We start from the raw sequence: 22,885 nt of genomic DNA on the forward strand, positions 1-22,885 counted from the left end.
CCCAGATGCTTTGGGAAGAAGCTTTGTGAACGCATGTAGTGTGGCAACTCCCCACCTTCCTCTCATGCCAATCAAGGGTCCGGCTGAGTTCTGATGTTATAAAGAATCTCTATTGGGAAGTTACATGAATAAGTGAGCTCACTGTGTACTTCTTAAGGTTTGCTCTCTTCAAGAGATGCATTACTGAGTCTGTGTTCCTTGTCCTTAAGTGTGAACAACACTTAAGTTTCCAATATTCATATTGTAAGCCACTCATTTTTATTCTTCTAACATTCCTCTTGGCACATAAAAGTAATTAGCTAAAACACAACACCAAGGGTGTGCACACACATTCTTTTACTTAGTGCTGCAGCAGCTCCCAAAGGAATTTCTAACATCTCTAGCCCTTAGCCTAGCCTATCAAAGGCCTACAGCACAGAGAAAATAAAATTAGAACTCTTTTGACTTCTGGAATGTATGAATATTTCATTGTTTTATTATCCTACGTGGCCTCAGGTATTTGTGTACAGTATCTCTTCTTGTTGAATGTTACAAGACAGACTGAATGCAAAGAGCTATCTCTAATCATTCGAGTGATTCCCTCCTCCCAGGAGAGTGATTCAATGATGGTGGATCCAACCAATGACATCCGAATAATCGGTTCCATCACGGTGGTGATTCTTCTAGGGATCTCAGTAGCTGGGATGGAGTGGGAAGCTAAGGTGAGCATCTCTAAACAACACCATGACAAGTGCTGGCCAGGCCCTGAGTTACTCACAACAATGAAAGGAACACCATACTCACAAAGAACAGCTCATTGTAACAAAGGGCATAAGTCCACTCTAGGTCGCCATCATAACACTAAGCATCAAGTCTGGTCAGGACTGCCTTGCTTCACCTTGCTTGCCACTGTTGTAGTGACACAGTCAGCAAGACTGATGAACCTTCATGCTCAACCATTGTTCAGAACAGCAGCACCCCACACTGGAGACCCAGGTTTCACCCTCACTTGCTGAGCAGAGAGGAGGGCAATATATTAAGCTTCACCTGTGCAATGAGAATGCCCAGACTCAAATAGTCAGTATCATTGTTGCTTCTAAGTTGTCCCCTTCCCTGTGGTGTCACAGGCTCAAGTGATTCTCCTGGTCATTCTACTCATTGCTATCGCAAACTTCTTCATTGGAACTGTCATCCCATCCAACAACGAGAAGAAATCCAGAGGCTTCTTCAACTACCAAGGTAAGTGTGACCAGCCAGTCAGCCGCCACTCAGTAAATGTGCCTATACCATTCTGCCCACTACTACCTTACTCATGCCATCCGCAGCCACCAGAATTCCAGTGTGATCAGGAAGGGACCTAGAACTGAATTCAGGAGACTGTGTTGGGTTGGGTCTTGACTCTTGATCATCAGCTGAACAGGTTTCACATTTCCTGTTTGGTTCTTAGATTTTCCCACTAAATGAATAATGACGACATCCTGAGGACAGTTTAAAGTAAATGTGTAAAGCATTTAAAGTTTAGAAGTAATTTTGATAAGTCAATCTTTTTCAACTGAATGTGTGAAAGTCTCTTGTAAATCCTTGAATATTGGGTGGTCACTAGAGGGTTAAATAGTAAGACTAGAAGCTACCTGTAGGGAAGGGAAACCTGGAGCTGGAAACGATGGTCAACCACTGAAGAACACTAATGTTAAATCAAGTCCTCTCATCTTCCTGGGACTTTGTAGCATCCAACCTTGCTGGACATAGCCTGCCAAGAACCACTGTCAAGCTTTCAAGCACTCTGGGTTAGGAGACTGGTGAGAATGCTCAGCCTTTCACAGCAGCTCACACACAACCTCTGTAACTCCAGTTCTACAGGATCTAGCACCCTTTTCTGGCCTCTGGAGGCATCAGGCAGTCACACAGTATACGTACCCGCATACAAAGAAAACGCATCCATTAAAAACAAGTTATGGGTGAATTACTTGTGCCTCTCCTTGTGGTCTCCCCCACAGCATATTTGACCTTTTTCTCCCCTTTTCTGCTTCTCCTGCTTTCTTACTTTCTACCCTAGCTTACTCAAGAGCACATAGCTGAGGTGTGCATCATATACATGTACATATGCATATATGTCACATACATATACATAATCTACAAATGCATCATATACATGTACATAAACATATACATATATGTCACATACATTTACATCGTCTACATATGCATCATATACATGTACATAAATATATACATACATGTATATCATTTGCATCTACATCTTCATATCTTCATTTCGTACTCAGTTGTCAGTACCGGTGACTCCTTCGCCATTTTTAAAGCCATGTGGTTCTTTTATTTGCTTTTCTCTGCCGTGGTTATTTGATTTCTTCCGGTTTTGCTGTTCTTTCTTTCCTACCCGCCCGCCCACTTTGCATCTTCTGATGTTTTCAACTTTCTTTCCTCCTTTTTCTCATCTCTCACTCCTTTCTTTCTCCAGTTTCTTCCTCTTTCTCTCCTTTCTGCCTTTCCTCAAGATTGCTTCCTTTTCATCTAGGGGACTTAGTGACAGCCTCCAGGGGTGTTGGTTGCCTCACCACGGTCCTGTTCTCTGAGAATTTGGTAGAAGGACTAAGGTCTGAACTCTGGAAGGAAGAGCTGAGAGAGTAGAAGACTAGGGGCCTGTCTGCTGTGCAGCCTCCCTCCCACTCTTCCCTACAGTTTGTGGAAGGTCTAGAAAGGCAGGTTGTTTAAAGACACATGGACTTGAGTATGTGGCTATGAGGGGTAGGTAAGTTTGGGCCGTATATTTGTGAAGGAGCTAACATGCTCCTACAAGAATTATGGCGTTTTGGCATATTTACTCAATTTTATGTATTTTAATATAAATTGTTTTCAGACAATGTACTCTGATTATGGTGTTCCCTCCCACGACTCCTCCCTAGTCCTATCGCTCTCCCTACAGGCAGAACTTCATGCCTTCTCTTTCTCTGTCTTTTTAGAAAACAGGGAGATAAACAGACAAACAAAATAAAAACAAAAAAACTAATTAGAGACACACATACACATTTATACTAAACAAAATCCAGTGGGGCAGTGGTGGCACTCACCTTTAATCTAAGCCCACAGGAGGCAGAGGCAGGCACTCACCTTTAATCCAAGCCCGCAGGAGGCAGAGGCAGGCAGAGGCTAACCTGGTCTACAGAGTTCCAAGACAGCCAAGGTTTCACACAGGAACCCAGCCTCAAAACACAACCAAACGAAAAACATTCAAACACAAAATGGGAAACCCATAATATTCAAGCAAAAGAAAGCAAGACCAAGAATAAAAAAGTCCAAACAAAGCAATATGAGATAAAAAGTCTTTAAAAAATAATGTTGAGTTTCCTTTGTGTTGGCTACTGTGCCACATGGGGATTCTCATGGGGGTTTGTATGCCCAGTGAGATTCTGCTGGAGGAGACTGATTTTTCCTTCTGCAAGAATTTCTTACCCTTTTCCATTTCTTTTGTACTCAAAAAGACAAACAAGCATGGTTTCTTTTTTTTTAAGACTTATTTATTATATATAAGTACATAGTAGCAGTCTTCAGACACACCAGAAGAGGGCATCAGATCCCATTACAGATGGTTGTGAGCCACCATGAGGTTGCTGGGATTTGAACTCAGGACTTCTAGAAGAGCAGTCAGTGCTCTTAACCGCTGAGCCATCTCTCCAGCCCACAAGCATGGTTTCTAATGACTTTTTCAAAGCTCTGTCTAGATGTCTAAGACTTAAATGTGTACCCACAATGATAGATACCTCAGTATTCAGGAAAGAATGAACAACAGTTTCAAGTTGACTCTGCTGCAATTCTCAGGATCGATTTCTCCTTAGAAATACAGAAGTCAAGAGTGTAAGATCCTACTATGTGGAAAACCCAACACAGTGATGTTCCACTCACTTCTATTTCAGCATCTATATTTGCGGAAAACTTTGGGCCAAGCTTCACAGAGGGAGAAGGCTTCTTCTCGGTCTTTGCTATCTTTTTCCCAGCTGCTACTGGGATTCTTGCTGGTGCCAACATCTCTGGAGACCTGGAGGTATGTATGTAGTTTCCTCTGCTCTGAGGCCCTGGTGGTGGAAGTGCGGTTCGAGCATGAGAAGCTGTCCAATTAAATATGACTTAGAACATGACAGGTCCTAGAGACTCCAGAGTGAAGGTTTCTACATGACTTCCTGGTTATTTATAAGCCTTCTCACACTCTCTCCTTTCATTCTAAATATGGCCTCCTAACAACATAGTACTGTTCTGAGGTCTATGTTCAGTGGCATCCACAAACAGTGTGTTCACAGTAGGTCATTTTCCAATAAAATGAACAGAGTTCAGTGAGTTGTAAGAATCACACCTTCTTCCCCTTTAAAAATCTTAGTGGATAAGAATTCAAGACATTTGAGGAGAAAAAAAACCAACAACAACCAGCCACATGGACACTTAGACCTCGCTTCCTAGCCTTCTCCATTAAGGGCTATGGGGACCGTTGTTTCAGCTGCGATAGTGGTTTCCATATTTTATAGAGGATCACTCACTAGCTACAGCCAAAACGAAATTGGACTTTGTGTTTCTGGCACACATATGTTGGCGATCATAGGCCATCCAAAAAAATTTAGAAAAACTGCTTCAAAGTGTATCCAGGGGACTCAGAGAACATCCTGTGTCACCTCTACCTTGAGGTTCACTCTCATCTTTAAGGTCCTAGAAGATTAATCACTTCCTGGTTCATACTCTACCTCCTAAGAAGGGAACTGGAATTGTAAAGGACAGCTTGCACGAGTCACTTCTGCTGATATCCCATTGGTCTGCTATGTCCTTACCTAGCTTCATAGGATTCTACAAAACACATTCTGGAGAAGAGCAACTACGTACCCCAGTAAGTCTGAGGGGTTCCAGTATTATAAGGAGAAGGCTTCGAAGACAATAAGAGTCTCTTCTGTAAAAAGGACACTGGCTTTGCCTCACACACACAAAGGAAGACACAAATCTCACCTCAATTGATAATACATTTCTGAAGATGAGTATTTGCAAGAGTCACCAGGAGATATGAATTAAGTGAAAAACATGCATGGACCAATCAGTGGAATTGTAAAATAAAGATACCGAACAAAGAGTTCTTCAGTTGGCCAAGATTGGTTCCTTCAAGGAGGAACTTGAGGGAAAGGGCTGGAAGTTGATTACTGGGGAAGAACAAGGCAATCCTGGGCAGAGAAAGCAAGCAGAGTCTGGTGTGAGAAACCTGAGGACAGCAGGGAGGCTCTTGCATGACACCTGAGAGCCTCACAGGCTTCACTCAAAGGGAGCTGCTGGGAAGATGCTCTTTGGAGAGCATCAAACACTGTGGAAGTGAGGACTTTGCCTTCAGGTTGATCCATTGTATATCTTCAGGGATATCATGGTCTTAGTAGATATTGGCTGAGTGACTGCGTTAAGGCATTTGTATTTGCTATACTAGTGACCCACCGTCATGGTAAATTCTTGATCAGAGAGGCAATGGCAGAAGAAAGGTCATGACAAAAGTCAAAGTCAAAACCTCGTTCAAAACAGCTCAGCTCCTTTCCCCATTTAGTGAAATGTAGTCATGAGCTCCTTTTTTTCTCTCTACCTAGGAAAGTATCAGAGTTCACTGATGTAAGCTTCCAAAAGCTACTGGCAGGCTTTTAAAGTGGAAAACATTGTGCTTTCTTTAGACTCCTTAAAAACGAGGTTCTTAGTCAGTTCATCTTACGTCTCGCCTGAACTAAGCCCGTGCAGTAAAAAGCTGCTTTTAGTTAGAAACAATGGAAATGACGTCTTTTACTATAAGCCATTATACGTTCTATTCCATTCTGTTCCTTTAACACTGGTTGCACGTTATTGGATTGATTTTATGACATAGTAGATGTGGAAGAGGAGGCTTGGACTCAGCAAATGAGGTTAAAACACCTTATACCCAGTTATGCTCAAATGAAGTTGGGTATGTCACCCAGATCCCATGAATTTTTTGTGTGGAGTGGGCATGTGCCTGCGTGTGTGTGTGTGTGTGTTTGTGTGTGTGTGTGTGTGTGTGTGTGTGTGTGTGTGTGTGTGTGTGTGGCTTGTGGATTAGTAGCTGCACAGAGCTGGTCACACCCATGTAGGGCAGTTTTGCTTGGTTAAGTGTGATCTCCAGTGGTGTTTGCATTTGCATTTACCAATTATGACGTCTTCGATGGACCTGATCATCATATTTAAGTTTTAAAAAGCAATGCTCAAACTTCGTTTGCCTATATTGATTGCCCCAGGAGACTATTGTCTGCTGGAATTGACTTTTCTCTATTTGGTATTTATTGACTCCTTTTGAATGCCCGGTACCTGCCCTGTATAAGAAAAGCATGCACAAAAATATTTGTATATAAATAAAATTAAATATAATCCAATATGCTGCTTGGATGTTGGCTTGATATAATTTAGCAGTCCTTTTTCCAAGTCACATCGAATATGGTAAACTAAGTATCATGTGGACTCGATTCCGTGTGTGTCTATACATTGATAAGCAAGAGACAAGCTCACACCCTGGCATAAGCTTGGCTTTAGCTTGTAAAATGAAGAATTTTGAGAGACTGGAGAATTTAGTAGATGGTCCTTTTTGCTCAGCCAGAAAGGCTTTTCATTTGGTTGGTTTATTTTTTTTTTTGATTGTTTGTTTTAATTAGAGACAAGTGTAAGCTCAGTATAAAACACACATACACCTAGATATTGTGAAAATGCCCGATACGTTTGTGTCTGATGAATCTGCATACAATTCACAAGGAAACAGAGGTCTGTTGTACTTGTGTAGTGTCCCTTTGGATGGGAGTTCAACTCTTTTACCTGAGCACTTGTTCATTTGTTTTTGTTTTTGTTTTTAACATTTGGATTTATTAAAAATAGAACTACTTTTCTCCTTTTCTTTTTTATTTGAAAATAGATTCTTTTCATATGATACATTCTGATTACAGCTTCTCCTCTGCCTACTTCTCCCAGTTCCTCCCCATCCCTTCTCCCACCCAGATTTACTCTCTTTCCATCTCTTTTTAGAAGACAACAGGCAATGAGGCATAATAATAAAGTGAAATAAGGTAAAACAAAAGCAAACAAATATAGAACAGAATAACCAAACACACACACACACACACACACACACACACACAAAACTCATATAGACACAAAGATATACATGTTCACAGACACAAGAATCCCATGAAAACACAAAACTGGAAGCCATAATATAAACATAAAGGGTTTGTAAGGCAAAAACAAACAAACAAGACTCCTGACCTAACATCAGAAGACAAAGAACCCCAAAGACACCGCCGAGACGGTTTTGGGTCGTCCATCTACTGCTGCTCATTAGGCCTATCCTTGAGAGCGGTTTGTTTCCCCAGTGAGACCCCCTTGGAAAAAAACTAATTTCTCATTTGCAAGTGGCTATCAATGGGAGATTGCTTCTGGGTTAGGAAGGGGGGCATGCGTGCACTTTTCCTTTCAGCTCTACGACCCCATCTAGTACAGACTGGTGTAAGCCCTGTGCATTCATAGGCAGCACCAGGTTTTATATTCCATTGCTCACCCTAAACCAGACGATCTGAACCTGGGGGTCATGACCCCTTTGGGGGCTGCACATCAGCTATTTACATTATGATTCATAACAGTAGCAAAATCTCATTTATGACGTAACAATTAGTAACTTTACGGCTGTGGGTTCACCACAAACAACATCAAAGAAGCGTATTAAAGGGCCACAGCATCGGGAAAGTGGAAACAACTGACAGTCCCCAAAGACTGTCCACTTTGCCCTTTGCTAGATGATTTCTTTCGCCCTTGCCTTAGGGAGCGTAGTTTAACATTTTGAAAACACAGAAACAACTCCCAGCTCTCTGATCCTGATCGTCATTCAGTGTATTCTCTCCTCTTTGTATTCTTCCCACAGGATCCCCAGGACGCCATCCCCAGAGGGACCATGCTGGCCATTTTCATCACCACCGTCGCCTACATAGGTGTTGCTATTTGCGTAGGTGAGAGGAACATCTCTGCTATCAGAACTTCAAGGAGCCCAGTGGTTCTTTGTGTCTGATGATTTCAGAGGAACCTAAGTAAGGAGAAAGTTTGTTTTTTGAAGGCACCAGCTTTACTTCTTTTCTTAGTACTGAAGGGTTTGTATCTGGGGGAGGGGGTGATGCAATTAGAATGCAGCCTTGTCACCCTTAACGATAGTACTGAGAAAGCTATCACCCCCAACGCTCAGTTCTCTTGCCTTGTGAAGTGAGTGAGAAACCAGGGCAGAGCAAAGTAGGAAAAAAAAAAAAAAAAAGATCGAACAAAACCCAAACTCAAACATGGCAAAGGAAGTCATGAAAGATGGAGAATTCACAACAATATCGCCAACTTGGAAGTGTCGTTGACACCAACTGCCAGGAACTCAGAGAAGCCCCAGCTGTTAGCAGTGTGGGAGCCAGCTCTATGCTCCTGTGTGCAGAGCGTGCACATGTGCCTTCTCCTTCTGCTCACAGGCAAGCTTTGTTTCACCTGCTGCCTGAAGTCACGCCTCCTCTGAGGGCCAGGGCTTGCTTATGCTGTAGAAGGAAGGAGTTTGTTTTCCAACAGGCAGAGAAGAAACCCTCTTCAGTGCATGGGGAGGAGTGCGGGCCCAGGTTAGACAACTATGGAAGTCTGGTGGCCATCTGACCAAAGAGTAAACTCCAGTAGTCCTCTGTTTAGTGTAAGAAAAATTGGGAGAGTCTGTGTGACTTAAATAGGTTTCTGAAGAAGAAAACAGAAACTGAAAAAGCAGAAAGCTAAAATGGCCTCCGATCTTGCTGTATCTTGCGTGAGGAACCTGGTGAGGTGACTCACTGCGCTGTAGCATTCAGAGCTGAGCTACACAGGAAGGCATTTTCAGATTCGATGCCTTAGGACATCAACAGCTAAAGAATAACACTGAGGCCGCCTGAGGGTGAGTCTTCCAAATGTGGTTTTAGGCAAGCGTGCGAATGCTTAAGGAATAGAAGAGTTGAGGGAATGAGTGGCTACAGAGCTCATCTGAGAGGCTCTTTGAGTTTCAGGTAGCAGTTTGTGTGTCTGTACTTTGCCAGGCCATGAAGACCTGTCAGAGAATCAATGCTAACAGTGGCTCATGGCCTGGCATCTGAGGACTTGGGACAGATCTATTATGCAGGTCACAGAATACGTGGTTCCAAAAAGATGGTTGGACCTAAAGTGACCAGTACAAAGAGGCAAAATCTAGGTGGATAATTTTTCTTAACAATCAGCAGAAGTTCAACGTGTACAGAGAGGGTAGTAGGCCACCTTTCAAGCCTGTGATAAAATGTATCGAGAGTTCCATGATTGACAGAAGAATATATGTAATTCTCATCCCCTAAACTATCTTTTAAATAATTCCGTTTCTATCCAACCATCCATCCATCCATCCATCCATCCATCCATCTATCCATTCATCCACCTACCTATATATCTACCTATCTATCATCTATCTGTGATATATGTGCGTCCACATGTTTGTTTGTTTGCATGTGTGTTTGTGAGTGTAGAGGCATGCATACCAGGAAATTCACGAAGATCAAAGGACTCACGTAGGTCCTGGCCTTCGCCCTGGATCAAAGCAGGGTCTCTGTTGCCTACTGCTGTGCACACCAGTCTAGGTGACCTGCTGTCTTGCAGAGAATCACTCGCCTCCCCTTCCCATCCCAGCACAGGAGGTGTGACACGTAACTACCATGCTCAGCTTTACATGGGTTCTAAGGGTTCAAATCAAGGTGCTCATGTATGTGCGGTGAGCACTTCACTGACCGAACCATGTCTCTAGCGCCTGTCCTAATGAAAAGGCTTACCTAGGATTAGAACCAGCGACCTCTCGCACCATAAGCAAGAAAAACATACCCTCAGACTAATGAGTCACCTTGGGAGCTCTCAAGAGTAGTAGTAATAAAAGACCATGCCAGTGGAGTGAAAAAGCAAAATGAACGTCTTTATTAGTTGGCATTTGGCTTACAAAGAACCTATCATTTATATAGTTTTTTTTAAATCCTTATATATAGTTTACATGTATATCCATATACTTCAATAACTATCAAATACATAATGGCAGAGATTACAGTTAGAAAAACTCACAGGTATAGTAAAGATTTGAAATATACATTGAGTCTCTTCTTTGCTTCATTTCCTTGCTATCTTATTCATATACATTACTGCATTTCTTATTCATATACATTACTGCATTTCTTATTCATATACATTACTGCATTTCTCACCCATGCCCCCATGGCACTTTCTCTACCCCCTCCCCCTCCATTTGCTACACTCCCTCCCCCTCTACTTTCCCATCATGTATATGTGCATGTGTAGGCATATATACATGTCTACATCTACATATATGTGTAGGTATGCAAAACACACAGATTCAGATCTAGATTCTCATCTGAAAGAAAACTTGCAATCTCCATCTCACCAAGTCTATCTTATTTTGCTTAGCGCATGATGTTCTCTAGTTCCAGCCATATTCTGCCAAGTAACATAATTTTCTTCTTAGGAACACTTGTTGCTCATGAGAAGGACCCAGGTTCAGTTCCCAGAACCTGCATGGTGACTCCCAACCCTCCAGGACTCCATTTTTTTAGGGACTCCAGTGCCTTCTTCTGACCTCTGCAGGGGCCAGGCACAAACATGGCACACATAAATACATTCAGGCAAAGCATATACACACATAAAGAGGATAAGCAAATCTAAAAAAATGCTTTGTTTTTTGATACAATTCTGTTTCTGAGAATCAACCCTGGAGAAACAATTCTAAGAGTTAGAAGGAAAAGTTGATTCATAAAGATACTCATCAGGCAATGCTTATGTATAAAATAATGGAAACATTCGAATGTGTGAAATTAATGAAATAGAAAGAAGTCAGATTGTCTCATCATTAATATTAATGGTTACTTAGGGAATATTAATATTTTATCCCAAACATTGCCTTATTAGTTATTTTGTTCAGCTCACCTACAAAGAGCTGGAGGCTATTACAGCACCGCTCCACAGTAGCAAGCCCCCCAGAGCCGCATCTGCGCAGTTAGGCCCCGTCACTGCTGGGTAACGGGACTCAGAAACCACTTCCAAAAGCTCGATGAAGAACAGGCAGCTCCCCCCACCACACACACACACACACACACACGCACGCACGCACGCACACACACACACACACACACACACACACACACACACACACACACACACACCGGACAAGCCCAAAGCCCTCATTAGCTTGAGTCCCGTACAGCGATGCGTCGGTGTTCAGCTCTTTTCCTCCCGTGTATCGATGCTTCCGTGTTCAGCTCTTTTTCTTTCCTCATTTCATGGATTCCCAACGCTTTCTTCACAGTCCTGTTTGGGATAAAGTCTAATATTTTGTATTCTATCTTTTACACCAGTGTTCACATAGGCAGACACCATTCAACCATCTTACCAGGAGATATTATCTTGATTATTAAAGCAATTGAATTACTTAGACATGACTTGAACGAGGAGGACGCCAAAAGACATGCCAACATGGATGGGGGTGGAAAATCTCAAGGTCTCAACCCTACACAAAGAACTATAGGGAGCTAAGAAACGCTGAGAGCAGAAGAAACGGTCCTCCCCGGGGAAGAGCACGCTAATTGGTGGTCCGATATCAAATGGTCAGCCCTGAAAACATAGACAAGTAACAGTATACAGACACAGCATGTTGTGTTTGTGTGTTTAGAAATGCATGCATGAGCACACCCACGTACACGGACACACTCAAGTATGTAACAACAATTTAAAAAAAAATAAAGAGGCTATGAATTTAAAAGCACAAGGCAGGTGAGAGGGCTTAGAGGGAGGGAAGAGAAAGCAGAAATGATGTAATTACATTATAATCTCAAAAAAAAGGTTCTTAAAATTGCATCTAAAGTAGAATTATAACTGTTTCTAAAAAGTGTGCAATTAGTTGAAAATAAGGCTGCAATTTCTTAGTTATGAGATTTTTTCCCCCTTGATTGCCTCTTGGGTAAGAAGAATTATTAAAAATCGTGAGGCCAGTAGAACTAAGGTGTATATGAGCTGTGTACATGTTATGCCAAAGCACTGCACATGTTAGAAATGAGAAAATATGAGAGAACCTCTGCACAAGCCTCCAACAGGGTAGCCTCGGGAACAAGGTCCACACAAGGCAGCGGGAGCAGCAGCTGTAAACCCAGGGTGTTCTGCATGGGTCTCACCCAGGCCCTCTGCTTACAGGGTACAGCTCTATAGCTTAGTGTTTTTGTGGGACTCCTAGTGGAGGGAGCAGGAGCTGTTTCTGATGCTTTGGCCTATCTGGGGACCCTTGTCCTCTTACTGGGTTGCTTTGTCTAGCATCCAAAATGAGGGAGGCACCAAGTCTTATATGTCTTGATATGTCATGTTTGGTTGATATCCTTGGGGGGGGGTGTCTGCCTTTTTCTGAAAGGAAGCAAAAGAGGAGGAATGGGGAGGAATGGAGAAGGTACTGGGAGGAAAAGATGGGGAAGGAGAGAGAAACTGCAGTCAGCATATAATATATGAGAGAATAAATTAATTAAAAAAAAACCATGCTGTGCACAGACCTCAGAAGCTGGGGGCTCTAACAACCATGTCCCAAAAAGGATTGACTGTATGCACAGGCTTAGAATACATATGTTCAGACTCTGTGCCAACTTAGCGTATTTTCGATACAAAACCCTAAGAGAGCAGGACTCTGTCAAAGGGATGACAAGATGACAAGATGACTTGGGGCTCAGGGACTTAGCTCAGCGCTACAGTGTTTGCCTAACAAGTGCAAAGCCCTTGCTTCTGTCCCCAGCACTGAAAAGGAGCATGGGCATGGGGCGGGGGATGACAGATAATCCTTGTTTCTTCAGCTGCCTGTGTGGTCCGAGACGCCACTGGGAGCATGAACGACACTGTCGTTTCTGGGATGAATTGCAATGGGTCCGCAGCCTGCGGACTGGGCTACGACTTCTCAAGATGTCAGCATGAGCCATGCCAGTATGGGTTGATGAACAATTTTCAGGTATGAATTTGAGAGAGAGAGAGAGAGAGAGAGAGAGAGAGAGAGAGAGAGAGAGAGAGAGAGAAGTTATCGCTGTTGTCTGCATTTTCAGAATACCAAGTCTAGTGAAGCTTTTGGATCTGCAATTGATTAAATACTGATTTGAATTAAGCAAGGAGCAGGTGTCATGGGAGGGAAAGAAGCCATGCAGGTGTTATGCGGTGGGAATCTGCCCTTCACAGGCGCTGTTGCAGGGAGACAATAGACAGCGTGACTTAAGTCACTCGGACAGGGGCGCCATGTTGTTTTCTAGCTTCCAGTCAACTGTGTGGGAAACCATACTGGACAGGAGAGGCACAGGCTAGCGAGAACTTGGAGTGTGCACTTTGTGTGCAGGCTTTAGAGTAGAAAAATCTAAGGCAAGAGACAGAGCCAGGAGCAATCGTGAGGGAGAAATTTGAAGGGAAATGAAGGCCGAGTAACATGGAAAAGTAGGGGACAGTGCTTACTAATTGTCCTACGTGCTTGGTAAGGAGAGAAAGAAGTAAATGGGCCAAGAAGTCTTTATCCATCTCATTTAACAACCGACAGGGGCATTGGCTCAGCTGAAACCATTAATCCAAAGTATGACTCGAGCTGACAGGCTCATCCCAAACGTACAATCTGCTCCCAGGGTCATATCAATGCTGGTATCCTTCTCATTGTTATTCTGAGGCAAATAATGTTTCAATTATGCCAAAAAAAAAAATAAAGTTATGTTTAAAGGGCAGTAGAAAAGCAAAGGTTTGGAAACATTTTGGTAGGAGAAAAGCCCATACCTTAAAAAAGTCGGAAGGCAGCCAAGCCCCTCCTTGCACCTTGTCAACCCCACACTCTTTGGGGTAGAACTGCCTCCCACCAGAGCTACAGAGAACACAGGGGTAGGTGCTATGAAAACCCTTGGGGGAAAAGAGACAAAACTTCCTTCTTTAGTCTTTCCAGTGTTTTCTAATATTTTGTGAGGGGTAGCTAGTGCTTGGTAAATAACAGAAAGGGGTCATTTCATCTTGAAAAGAGAAGAGTTGGGCTGGAGAGATGGCTCAGTGGTTAAGAGCACCCGACTGCTCTTCTAGAGGTGCTGAGTTCAATTCCCAGCAACCACATGGTGGCTCACAACCATCTGTAAAGAGTTCTGATGCCCTCTTCTGGTGTGTCTGAAGACAGCTACAGTGTACTTATATATAATAAATAAATAAATCTTTTTTAAAAAAAAGAAAAAAGAAAAGAGAAGAGTTACAAATTCAAGGGTGAAGCAGGTTGGGAAGCATTAGAGAGTAGAGAATCACAGGAAAAGGAGAGGGAAGAAATTGTGTTGAAGAAGAGTTAACTCTTCAAACCTCTGTTGGGTAAGCTGCCTAATTCAAACCACTCTCTTCTTGAGGTCATGAGCATGGTGTCCGGGTTCGGCCCCCTCATCACCGCAGGGATCTTTTCGGCAACACTGTCTTCGGCCCTAGCCTCCCTCGTCAGTGCACCCAAAGTATTCCAGGTAATCCAGCTGTGAAGGCGTGTGCCATCTTCCCTGCCTCCGAAACCAGCTGAAATAGTGGTTCCCACCAGCCATCACTTTCCATCATTCTCTGCAACCGTTAATGTTTGCATCTAGCTCAAATGCAGTGCCCGCCACACGGTCAAGATCGATTCCCATAATATAAAGAATGATGAGCCGCGGTGCTAACGTGCGCCTCGAATTGTGCGTCGCTTAATCTTTCCCAAATCTTTTCCGAATCACCTAGAGAAAACAAGTGCGCACAAATAAATGACAAATGTCTTCTCTTTTTCCCATTAGGCTCTGTGCAAGGACAACATCTTCAAAGGACTTCAGTTCTTCGCAAAGGGCTATGGGAAAAACAACGAGCCCCTGAGAGGGTACTTCCTCACTTTTGTGATAGCCATGGCATTCATTCTCATCGGTGTGTAGCTTTCTTGTACTACTATCACTTTTGTGATAGCCATGGCATTCATTCTCATCGGTGTGTAGCTTTCTTGTACTACTATCACTTTTGTGATAGCCATGGCATTCATTCTCATCGGTGTGTAGCTTTCTTGTACTACAGGAAGCCAAAGATTCTTCTGATTACTTGGGCTTTTGCTCTACATTTGAGAAATTAGCAGGTTGATGCTTAAGACTCCATCTGGGAATGCTAGTGTTTGTCTTAAAGGAACGTGAGAAAGTTTAGTGAAGAGAGCCTTTGAGGAACTGAGGGAGGACCTACCCTTCTGTCTGTTCTTTGAACCTGAATATTAGAGGCCCATCCAGCCAAATAAAACTGAACTCTTCCTCCAAGTCAATATGCTCTAAATATGACAGATCCTGCTCTGTGCACTAGTCTAAAAGCTAGCAGAATTGTGTCTACCTGTGTTTCCTCAAGTATAGCTCTTTGACCAGCCTCTCAGAATCACTAAGGTGTCTCTGGAAGTCCAGATTTTGCTGAGTTAGAAACTGCATTTTACAATCTCCTCAAGTCCCCTCTAGACTGAGACTTTTGAAAATCATTTACCTGAACTGTGATTTGGTTTTCTCTCCCAAGAAATCTAGAAGTAGCCACATGGTCATATTTGCCAGCTATACAATCCTTGCTCTCCCTTAAGACCAAAACTAAGGGTTCTTCAATGTGAAACTCTAGGAGCAAATACAACTTATTTGGTTTATACAATGTCTATAAAGTTGGAAAGGGACTATATATAACTCCAATTAAATTTGTTAGGTTTTTAAGAAATCAAATGAAAATAGTTTATATAGACAGATTCCTGTAATATAACAATTGAGACTTCCAACTGTTGCCCTTTGCTGCATTTAAATGTTTTATTGCGTTTGTGTGTGTCTGCGTGTGTATGTGTGTGTGCATGTGATTTGGCTGAGCAATCCGTTACCTACTGGGCCATCTTACCAGCCCCCTTCTTCTGCCTTTAAATGATCACAGAATCCACTTTAAAAATGTATACATCAAATTATCTCCATTAAAACCATTGAGAAGCACATGGCTTTCCATTCTACAGAGCCTGTTGACTGTTTACATAGCAGACAACGGATACAGGATCTGGTGCGTGGGAAATTGCTGTAGAGTTCTTTATGTGTATGGCTCTTGTACAGACAGAGGTTTGGACTGTCCATTTTCTAACTGGCGGGTTTTCTTGAGTCTCACTCCATGAAAACCTTGGCTGAAGTACCTATTAGCCTCAGAGGGGGCGAAGAAAACCTAACTTCTTAAACTTTGACAGATGCGAGCGAGCTATGATTTCAATTTCCAGAACTTGAGCTTCCGGGCCTTAGCATGCCCGGCCCCCTTTTTCACGGCTCAGATGTGCGCATGCGCTGTCTGAGCAAGCGCTGTTCTGCTTCCCTTGCAGCCGAGCTGAACGTCATTGCACCTATCATATCCAACTTCTTCCTGGCCTCATATGCGCTTATTAATTTCTCCTGCTTCCATGCCTCGTATGCCAAATCGCCAGGTAAGCCGGAATGAAAACATTAACCTAAGCGAGCAGTTAGTTTGTCTCGATAAATGAAATAAGTCCGTGAGAAGTGTTCAATCTGTGTTTTTATGTTTTCTTATATCTTTGTAGGCAGCGTAATCCACTTTATTTTGGTGAGTTGGGGGATGACTTCCGAAATAGAAAAGGAATCATATGAGCAATGGCCTTTTTGACCAACCGTAAAGTCAATTTTCTCCTGTGGCAATAAATTATTCATTGCAAGAGAAACCACATTTATTTCAGCAGTAGAAAAACACCACTATTTATTTCCAGGGCAAAAGTGACCACAGGAGTGGAATAAATGTATATATTTGAGGCCTCCTCACTATCAATTTGTTTCCTGCCCATGGTGCAGAAGAGAAGGATGAGCAGTTCCCATAATTACCTGCTGAACGTGGGCAATGCAGATCTACTGCCGAGCCACGCCAGGGGCGTCAGTACACAACTGGGCTGTGGCCTCAAATCATTTAAATTCCACACCACAGAGCTGCCCTATAGTTCATCACCCTTCATCTCCTGTCTGCTCCCACTGTCCTTCTGACCCCTACAGAAAGTCACCTGAGGATCATCTGACTCTCAGAAAGTCTTCACTAGGAAGACTTTAGTCCAAGATACTAAATAACTATTCTTTACAGTTTGCCCCCCTCCTCAGCCTTGATGACATTGTTGTTAGCAAAGAGGCTGAGGAGCCTGTGTCCACACAAGGCCACTGGGTCACAGAAAATAACCGAAGATAATTAGTTTTGTGTGGTTTGTCTTTAAACACAAATCTACAATCCCACGTCAGTTATCAGAAGTGTGAAAAGGAATAATGGGAAAGAGAGAAAAAAAAGAAGAAAAATATTTTTTAAAGAAGTATGCAGGAAGACACATGTGTGTCTACTCAAACCCCAAAATGACTCTCAAAACCCCTACCCCTCTCCACCCACCTGACCTCCATCCTCTGCCTCTGAAAAGGAAGCAGAACTAAGAGCTCGGCGGGCTCTTCTAATGGCGTTCCTGGAGTGCTGTTTCCACCTTGTGGTCATTGAGGGAACTGCTCCTCTAGACAGACTTCCACTGCGTTTCAGTGACTCCAGATTTTAAGTAGCATTAACCCACTGACCAAAAACGTTTCTACAGATCAGTTTTCCCACCACGACTGAATTGTTTCCTAGGCTCTTTAACTTAATAAAACATAGGAATCTGTGTGTATAGGAATTGTGGCAGACACTTTAAAATATAATGCTGAACATATTAATGTGCTCAGAGGGCCACAGATGTCTCCTCTTCTGTAAGATTATTGCTTCTGACGGAGCAAACATTGCTTATTATTGTATTATTATCCTAAGAAGTTAGGATAATAGTAAGGTAGGCTGCCTCTACGGTTCTGCAAATGGAGCATAGCTCACTGTTATAACCAGCTCTTGGGAAGACAGGAAGCCACTTTTTCCAGCGTACCCTCTCCCTTTAGGTTCCTGATGGTGTTGGCTCTACACCATTGAGGTTTGGTAGTTTGGGAGGACAATCAGGACTCACAGGAAGCACAGGGGGTCTGCTTTACAGATGCTTTACCTTTCCCAGAGTTCCCAGCTTCATCTTTGGTACAATAACCGTCTTTGTAGACCAGGGATCCAAGATCATAAAAAACAACAACAACAACAACAAAACAGTCAAGATCTAGGACACAGAACCTAAAACCTACAGTTTTTACACCAGAGGAAGACGTGTTATCTGCACTTTTACAATACACAGTAGTACAGTAGCATTGATGTGTATAATTTCTTTCTATATTATGTTTCCTCCCAGGATGGAGGCCGGCATATGGGATTTACAACATGTGGGTATCTCTCTTCGGAGCCATTTTGTGCTGTGCAGTCATGTTTGTCATCAACTGGTGGGCGGCTGTCATCACCTATGTCATTGAGCTCTTCCTCTATATCTATGTGACTTATAAGAAGCCAGGTAAGAGAGAAAAGGCCACCTGGGATGGCTTCCATGGTTCTCTCTATCCATCCACTGGATGTGTATCATGTGGCTACCACATGCTTACATGTAGCGAGTGCAGGGCAGCTCATCACAATGCTATATACATTAAGGGCAATGATAATTAACACCACAGAACCTTGCACTTACTCAGTCCTCACAGTGATGCTGCACCGTTGGTGATAGGAAGCCTATGTCAGAGAGGAAAAAACTGGAGTTCAAAGTGTCCAAATTAAGAGTCAGCCTGTGATAGAGCTGAACCCAGACCTCACAAGTGTTCCCTTCTACCACCGCCCTCTAACATCTCGATGAAATAAGACCCTGTCCTCAAGGAGTTCTCAGACCCAGAGACACCGTAGACTGTAGCACAGCACAGTGTATCACGAGAGCAGTGTAAACACGCTGCTGAGAAAAGGGCAAGGCCTGAGCGAGCGTGGAGTTGCTCAGAATTCGTTCTTGGTTCCTGTTCACAGAGCCAACCTCTCTGCTTGAGTTTAGTAAATATGGGTTGAGTGAACAAAGTAAGTTCTGAAGTTAATTGAGCCACGTGGAGGTGGTTAACGCCAGGGCCAGAGAACGAGGTTCCAGGGAGAAGAGCAGGGTGAATTGAAGATGCATGCATGGCCTTCACGTAGAGCTCTTGAAGACCAAGGAGAAGGTCCATGAGTTGTCCTGGAAAGATAGCCAACCAACCAAACAGTAAGAAAGAATCTGGGTACTGTGGACCCTGAGGCCTGAACTGCAGCTCTTAGCTTCGGGACCCAGGAGGAAGGAGACTACAGCTAGAAATGTCCAGGGACCAGAATTCAGCGTCCAGAAACCCAGGTCCACCCTTGTGTCCCTGACACTACTCTGCCAGCCAGGCAGAGGTGATAACACCCTTAGAGAGACTCTACTGTTGCTTCTCATTATCGCTGTGCTTATTGTTAACCACAGGCACAATTCACAGCTGGGAAAACCCCACCCCGTTCTGATGTGCAGCCCTAAGTTTTAGCAAACTTATGCAGTCCTGTAACCATCACAATCAAGGTGTAGGATTTCTCCAATCGTCTCCTCAGACACCTGTGTGCCTAGGCTAGATCTGGATCTACACCTACACCTACACCTACATCTGGATCCACTTCAGTTGCCCAATTTGCATGTTCCCAGTGACTGACGACACTGAGAATCTTACTTGCCATTCATATACCTTGCTGAGCAGCTGCTTAAAACTAAGCCTAGCTTGTTGCTGCTGCTGCTGCTGCTGCTGCTGCTGCTGCTGCTGCTGCTGCTGCTGCTGCTGCTGCTGCTGCTGTTGCTTTCTAACTCAGTGGTGGGCTTCCTAGTGTACCCTGGCTCCCCTCACAGTGTGTACTTTCCATTTTCCCCAGGCCTGTGACGTCTATCTTTGTTTCCCTGATTGTTTTTATTAATACAAGTTCTTAACTTTTATCAAAACGAATTGATCTTTCTTTTTTTCTATCTTTTTCATTTGGTGTGTGTGTGTGTGTGAGAGAGAGAGAGAGAGAGAGAGAGAGAGAGAGAGAGAGACAGAGACAGAGACAGAGAGACAGACAGAGACAGAGACAGAGAGACACAGACAGAGAGAGAGAGAGAGAGAGAGAGAGAGAGAGAGAGAGAGAGAGAGATCTGAGGCATTTTTCCCTCAACCCAAGACCACAAATATTTAGAACTTTTGGTGCTTTGGTAATTGATTAAGGTCTATTATCTACCATATGGACCAGTGTAAGGTGTTTAAGTGAGGTTTGTTCTTTTACATATGAATATTGAATTGACTAATGGGTTTTAGCCCCAAAACAATGTCAGGCCAGCAATTTAGTTCAGTAGGTGAAGTAAATTATGCCACATAAGCTTGATGACTTGAGTTCAATCATTTGAGCCTATTTTAGAAGGAGAAAACCCATTCCTAAATCTTGACCTCTCACCCTTCCCCCAGGCATGTGCTGTGACATGCATGTAACATGCATGTGCTGTTACATGTGTGTGCTGTGGCATGCGTGTGCTGTGACATACATACATTGTGGCATGTCTGTGCTGTGATATGTGTGCCCACTCAGACTCACGCACAACAATAATAAAATAAAACAATGGATGTCCTGAAGCTTGCCTGTCTGGCACATAACGGACACTTCATATCACTCTGTCCAATCCAGAGGAAGCACTCGCTGTCCTCACCCTGCAGAACAAGCACTGAAAGACGTCATCGAAGTCCGTCTGTCAGCTCATCTCTGGCAATTCTTACCATAGAACTTAGAGTCCGTTAATTTTTTTAACTTCTTGTTTTTGAGTCAGGGTAGAGTGCTGAGCTCCCTCTTTTGAAGGTTGGTTCCTGGCAGGCTAGACTAAGACGCTTCCCGAAGAGCCTAACAAGTAAGAATTCCCAAGCTGGTCAGCTCTGCCACTAAAAATATAAATATACTTCTGTGTGCGCACTACTCCTGCATACAGAAATTCCTCTTTTGTTTTCAATTTAAGAATTTGTGAAGGCCTTGAACTCTCTGCCTACCTGGTCATCATCGCGTGGCCTTTCTTACTAAGCAAAGTTTCTGGGGCTTCAGATTTACAGTGTGATCCTGGCTGGAAGGAAGCCTCGCGCCTAAAGATTCGCATGGGTGTTCATGGGAGTGTAGGATTCACATGAGCGCTTGTGGGAGGAAGCAACGTTCTTTCCAGGAAACACTGTGCTGTATTTAATCTAACTTGGATTCTCAGCACTGCTTACATAGGCAAGAAAATTTGCAGGAGAGAATGGCTTATTAAAAATTATTCAGCGCATACAGAAAATAAGGTCAATTTGGGGGAGTACCATTTCCTCCTTTGTCCGCAGATGTGAACTGGGGCTCCTCCACACAGGCTCTGTCCTACGTGAGCGCTTTAGACAATGCTCTGGAATTAACCACAGTGGAAGACCATGTGAAAAACTTCAGGTAAACCGGCTTTTGGGGTCCCGTGGTGTTCCACATCACAAGTGGGTTTCCTTTTGAGGAATCACATACATCAGAGAATCTGCAAGTTCTGTGGGCACATTTCAAACATTCACGTTTCACAACCGCAGAAGGCCTGCTTTCTTGGTTATAACCCACACTGTTACCTAGAACAGAAATGAACGTGCTTTTCCTTCTGTTCTGAGCTCTGCACACTGGGAGCCACAGCTCCGCAAGCTGCTGTGTGCTTTTCCAGGACTACAGACAGAAAGGCCTGAAGGATGTGACTCCAGGGGGGCATCCCCCAGGCCTTTGTGCATCTTAATTATTGGCTATCACCTGCCAATCTGAGGCTTCATGATTTAACGAATTCCCCGAAGAGAAGTCATAATCTTAGATCTTCATTAGTTATATATTATTATGGATGGCGCCTCACAACATGGGCTAGCAAGGAAGAAAATGAAAATATTGATGAGAGAGGGAGATTTGGGATGACCTACTGGCCACAAAAGGAAGACAGGGGAACCCAAGACTATCCTTTTCCTACTTCATACTTTTGCTGTGATTAATGAAATGAAAAAATACTAGGATGACAGGATGTAGAGTCAAGATAACTCAAGAATTTTGGTGGGAAATTCAAGATATAATTAAGGAAGGAGCGTTCCAGTTCTCCGGGTTTTCTATGCCTCTTATTTCCTTCGAGGGGTTCTGGGCTCACATGCTTTCTGCGCTGGCCAATTCTTGTGTCTTCTTTGCTTTCAGACCCCAGTGCATTGTCTTAACAGGAGGACCCATGACAAGACCTGCTCTCCTGGACATAACCCATGCCTTTACGAAGAATAGTGGCCTCTGTATCTGCTGCGAAGTCTTCGTGGTAAGAGTCACTTCATCCAAAAGGAGTGCCTTGTCTTTCTTCCTGTGGATATAGCAACAGGAAAGAGGAGAGGCAGCTTGGACAAGCGCTCACCTCCTTGATTCAGGACTGGAACAAACAAGCAAACAAAAGCAAAACACAAAACACATAATCGTGAATGAAAATGGATAGATGACATGTATTTCTGGTTTCTCCAGAGACCAACTAGAAGCGATAAATATTCCCAAATGATGGTCTTTGAGTCAAGAAGAACTGAACCGGCTCCTCCATAAAAGGAAAGCATCCGGGTTGATAGACTCAGACCGGAGCACTAAGTCCACGGAAGCCAATGAGAAGGGAGCAGGCAGGAGGGCCTTAAAGATCACACGTGCAATTCAGATGAAATGTCTGGTTAATAGTGATGGCAGTGCCTGGGGAATTGAGCTAAGTTTCCCTGGGGAGTTAAGCTAAGTCTTCTATGCCTTTGACAAACAGTCAGAATTGAGCTAATTCCCTTTTGCTCAAGGAACATGTTGGGGGCTAATAACTTACTGGAGGTATTCAAAGTAGATGTGAAAAAGTCAACCATGATCATTTACC

General features: G+C 43.4%; 1 protein-coding gene across 4 annotated transcripts in view; it reads left to right on the plus strand.

The window, feature by feature from the left end:
* Positions 1–22,885, plus strand: part of Slc12a1 (solute carrier family 12 member 1) — a 76,774-nt gene that overhangs the window by 17,845 nt on the left and 36,044 nt on the right. For all 4 annotated transcript variants that reach the window (NR_073053.1, XM_063283138.1, NM_001270617.1 and 1 more), the window contains exons 7-17: positions 591–701; positions 1,107–1,218; positions 3,912–4,039; positions 7,922–8,006; positions 12,897–13,048; positions 14,448–14,555; positions 14,856–14,979; positions 16,418–16,519; positions 18,332–18,487; positions 21,336–21,435; positions 22,195–22,306. Coding sequence is in view for 3 of the 4 variants with exons in the window: in XM_063283138.1 (XP_063139208.1) it covers positions 591–701; positions 1,107–1,218; positions 3,912–4,039; positions 7,922–8,006; positions 12,897–13,048; positions 14,448–14,555; positions 14,856–14,979; positions 16,418–16,519; positions 18,332–18,487; positions 21,336–21,435; positions 22,195–22,306 (1,290 nt within the window). In the remaining variant the exon portion in view is untranslated. The remainder of the gene's footprint in view (positions 1–590; positions 702–1,106; positions 1,219–3,911; positions 4,040–7,921; positions 8,007–12,896; positions 13,049–14,447; positions 14,556–14,855; positions 14,980–16,417; positions 16,520–18,331; positions 18,488–21,335; positions 21,436–22,194; positions 22,307–22,885) is intronic.

Source organism: Rattus norvegicus, chromosome 3, assembly GCF_036323735.1.
Source record: "Rattus norvegicus strain BN/NHsdMcwi chromosome 3, GRCr8, whole genome shotgun sequence".
NCBI lineage: Eukaryota > Metazoa > Chordata > Mammalia > Rodentia > Muridae > Rattus > Rattus norvegicus.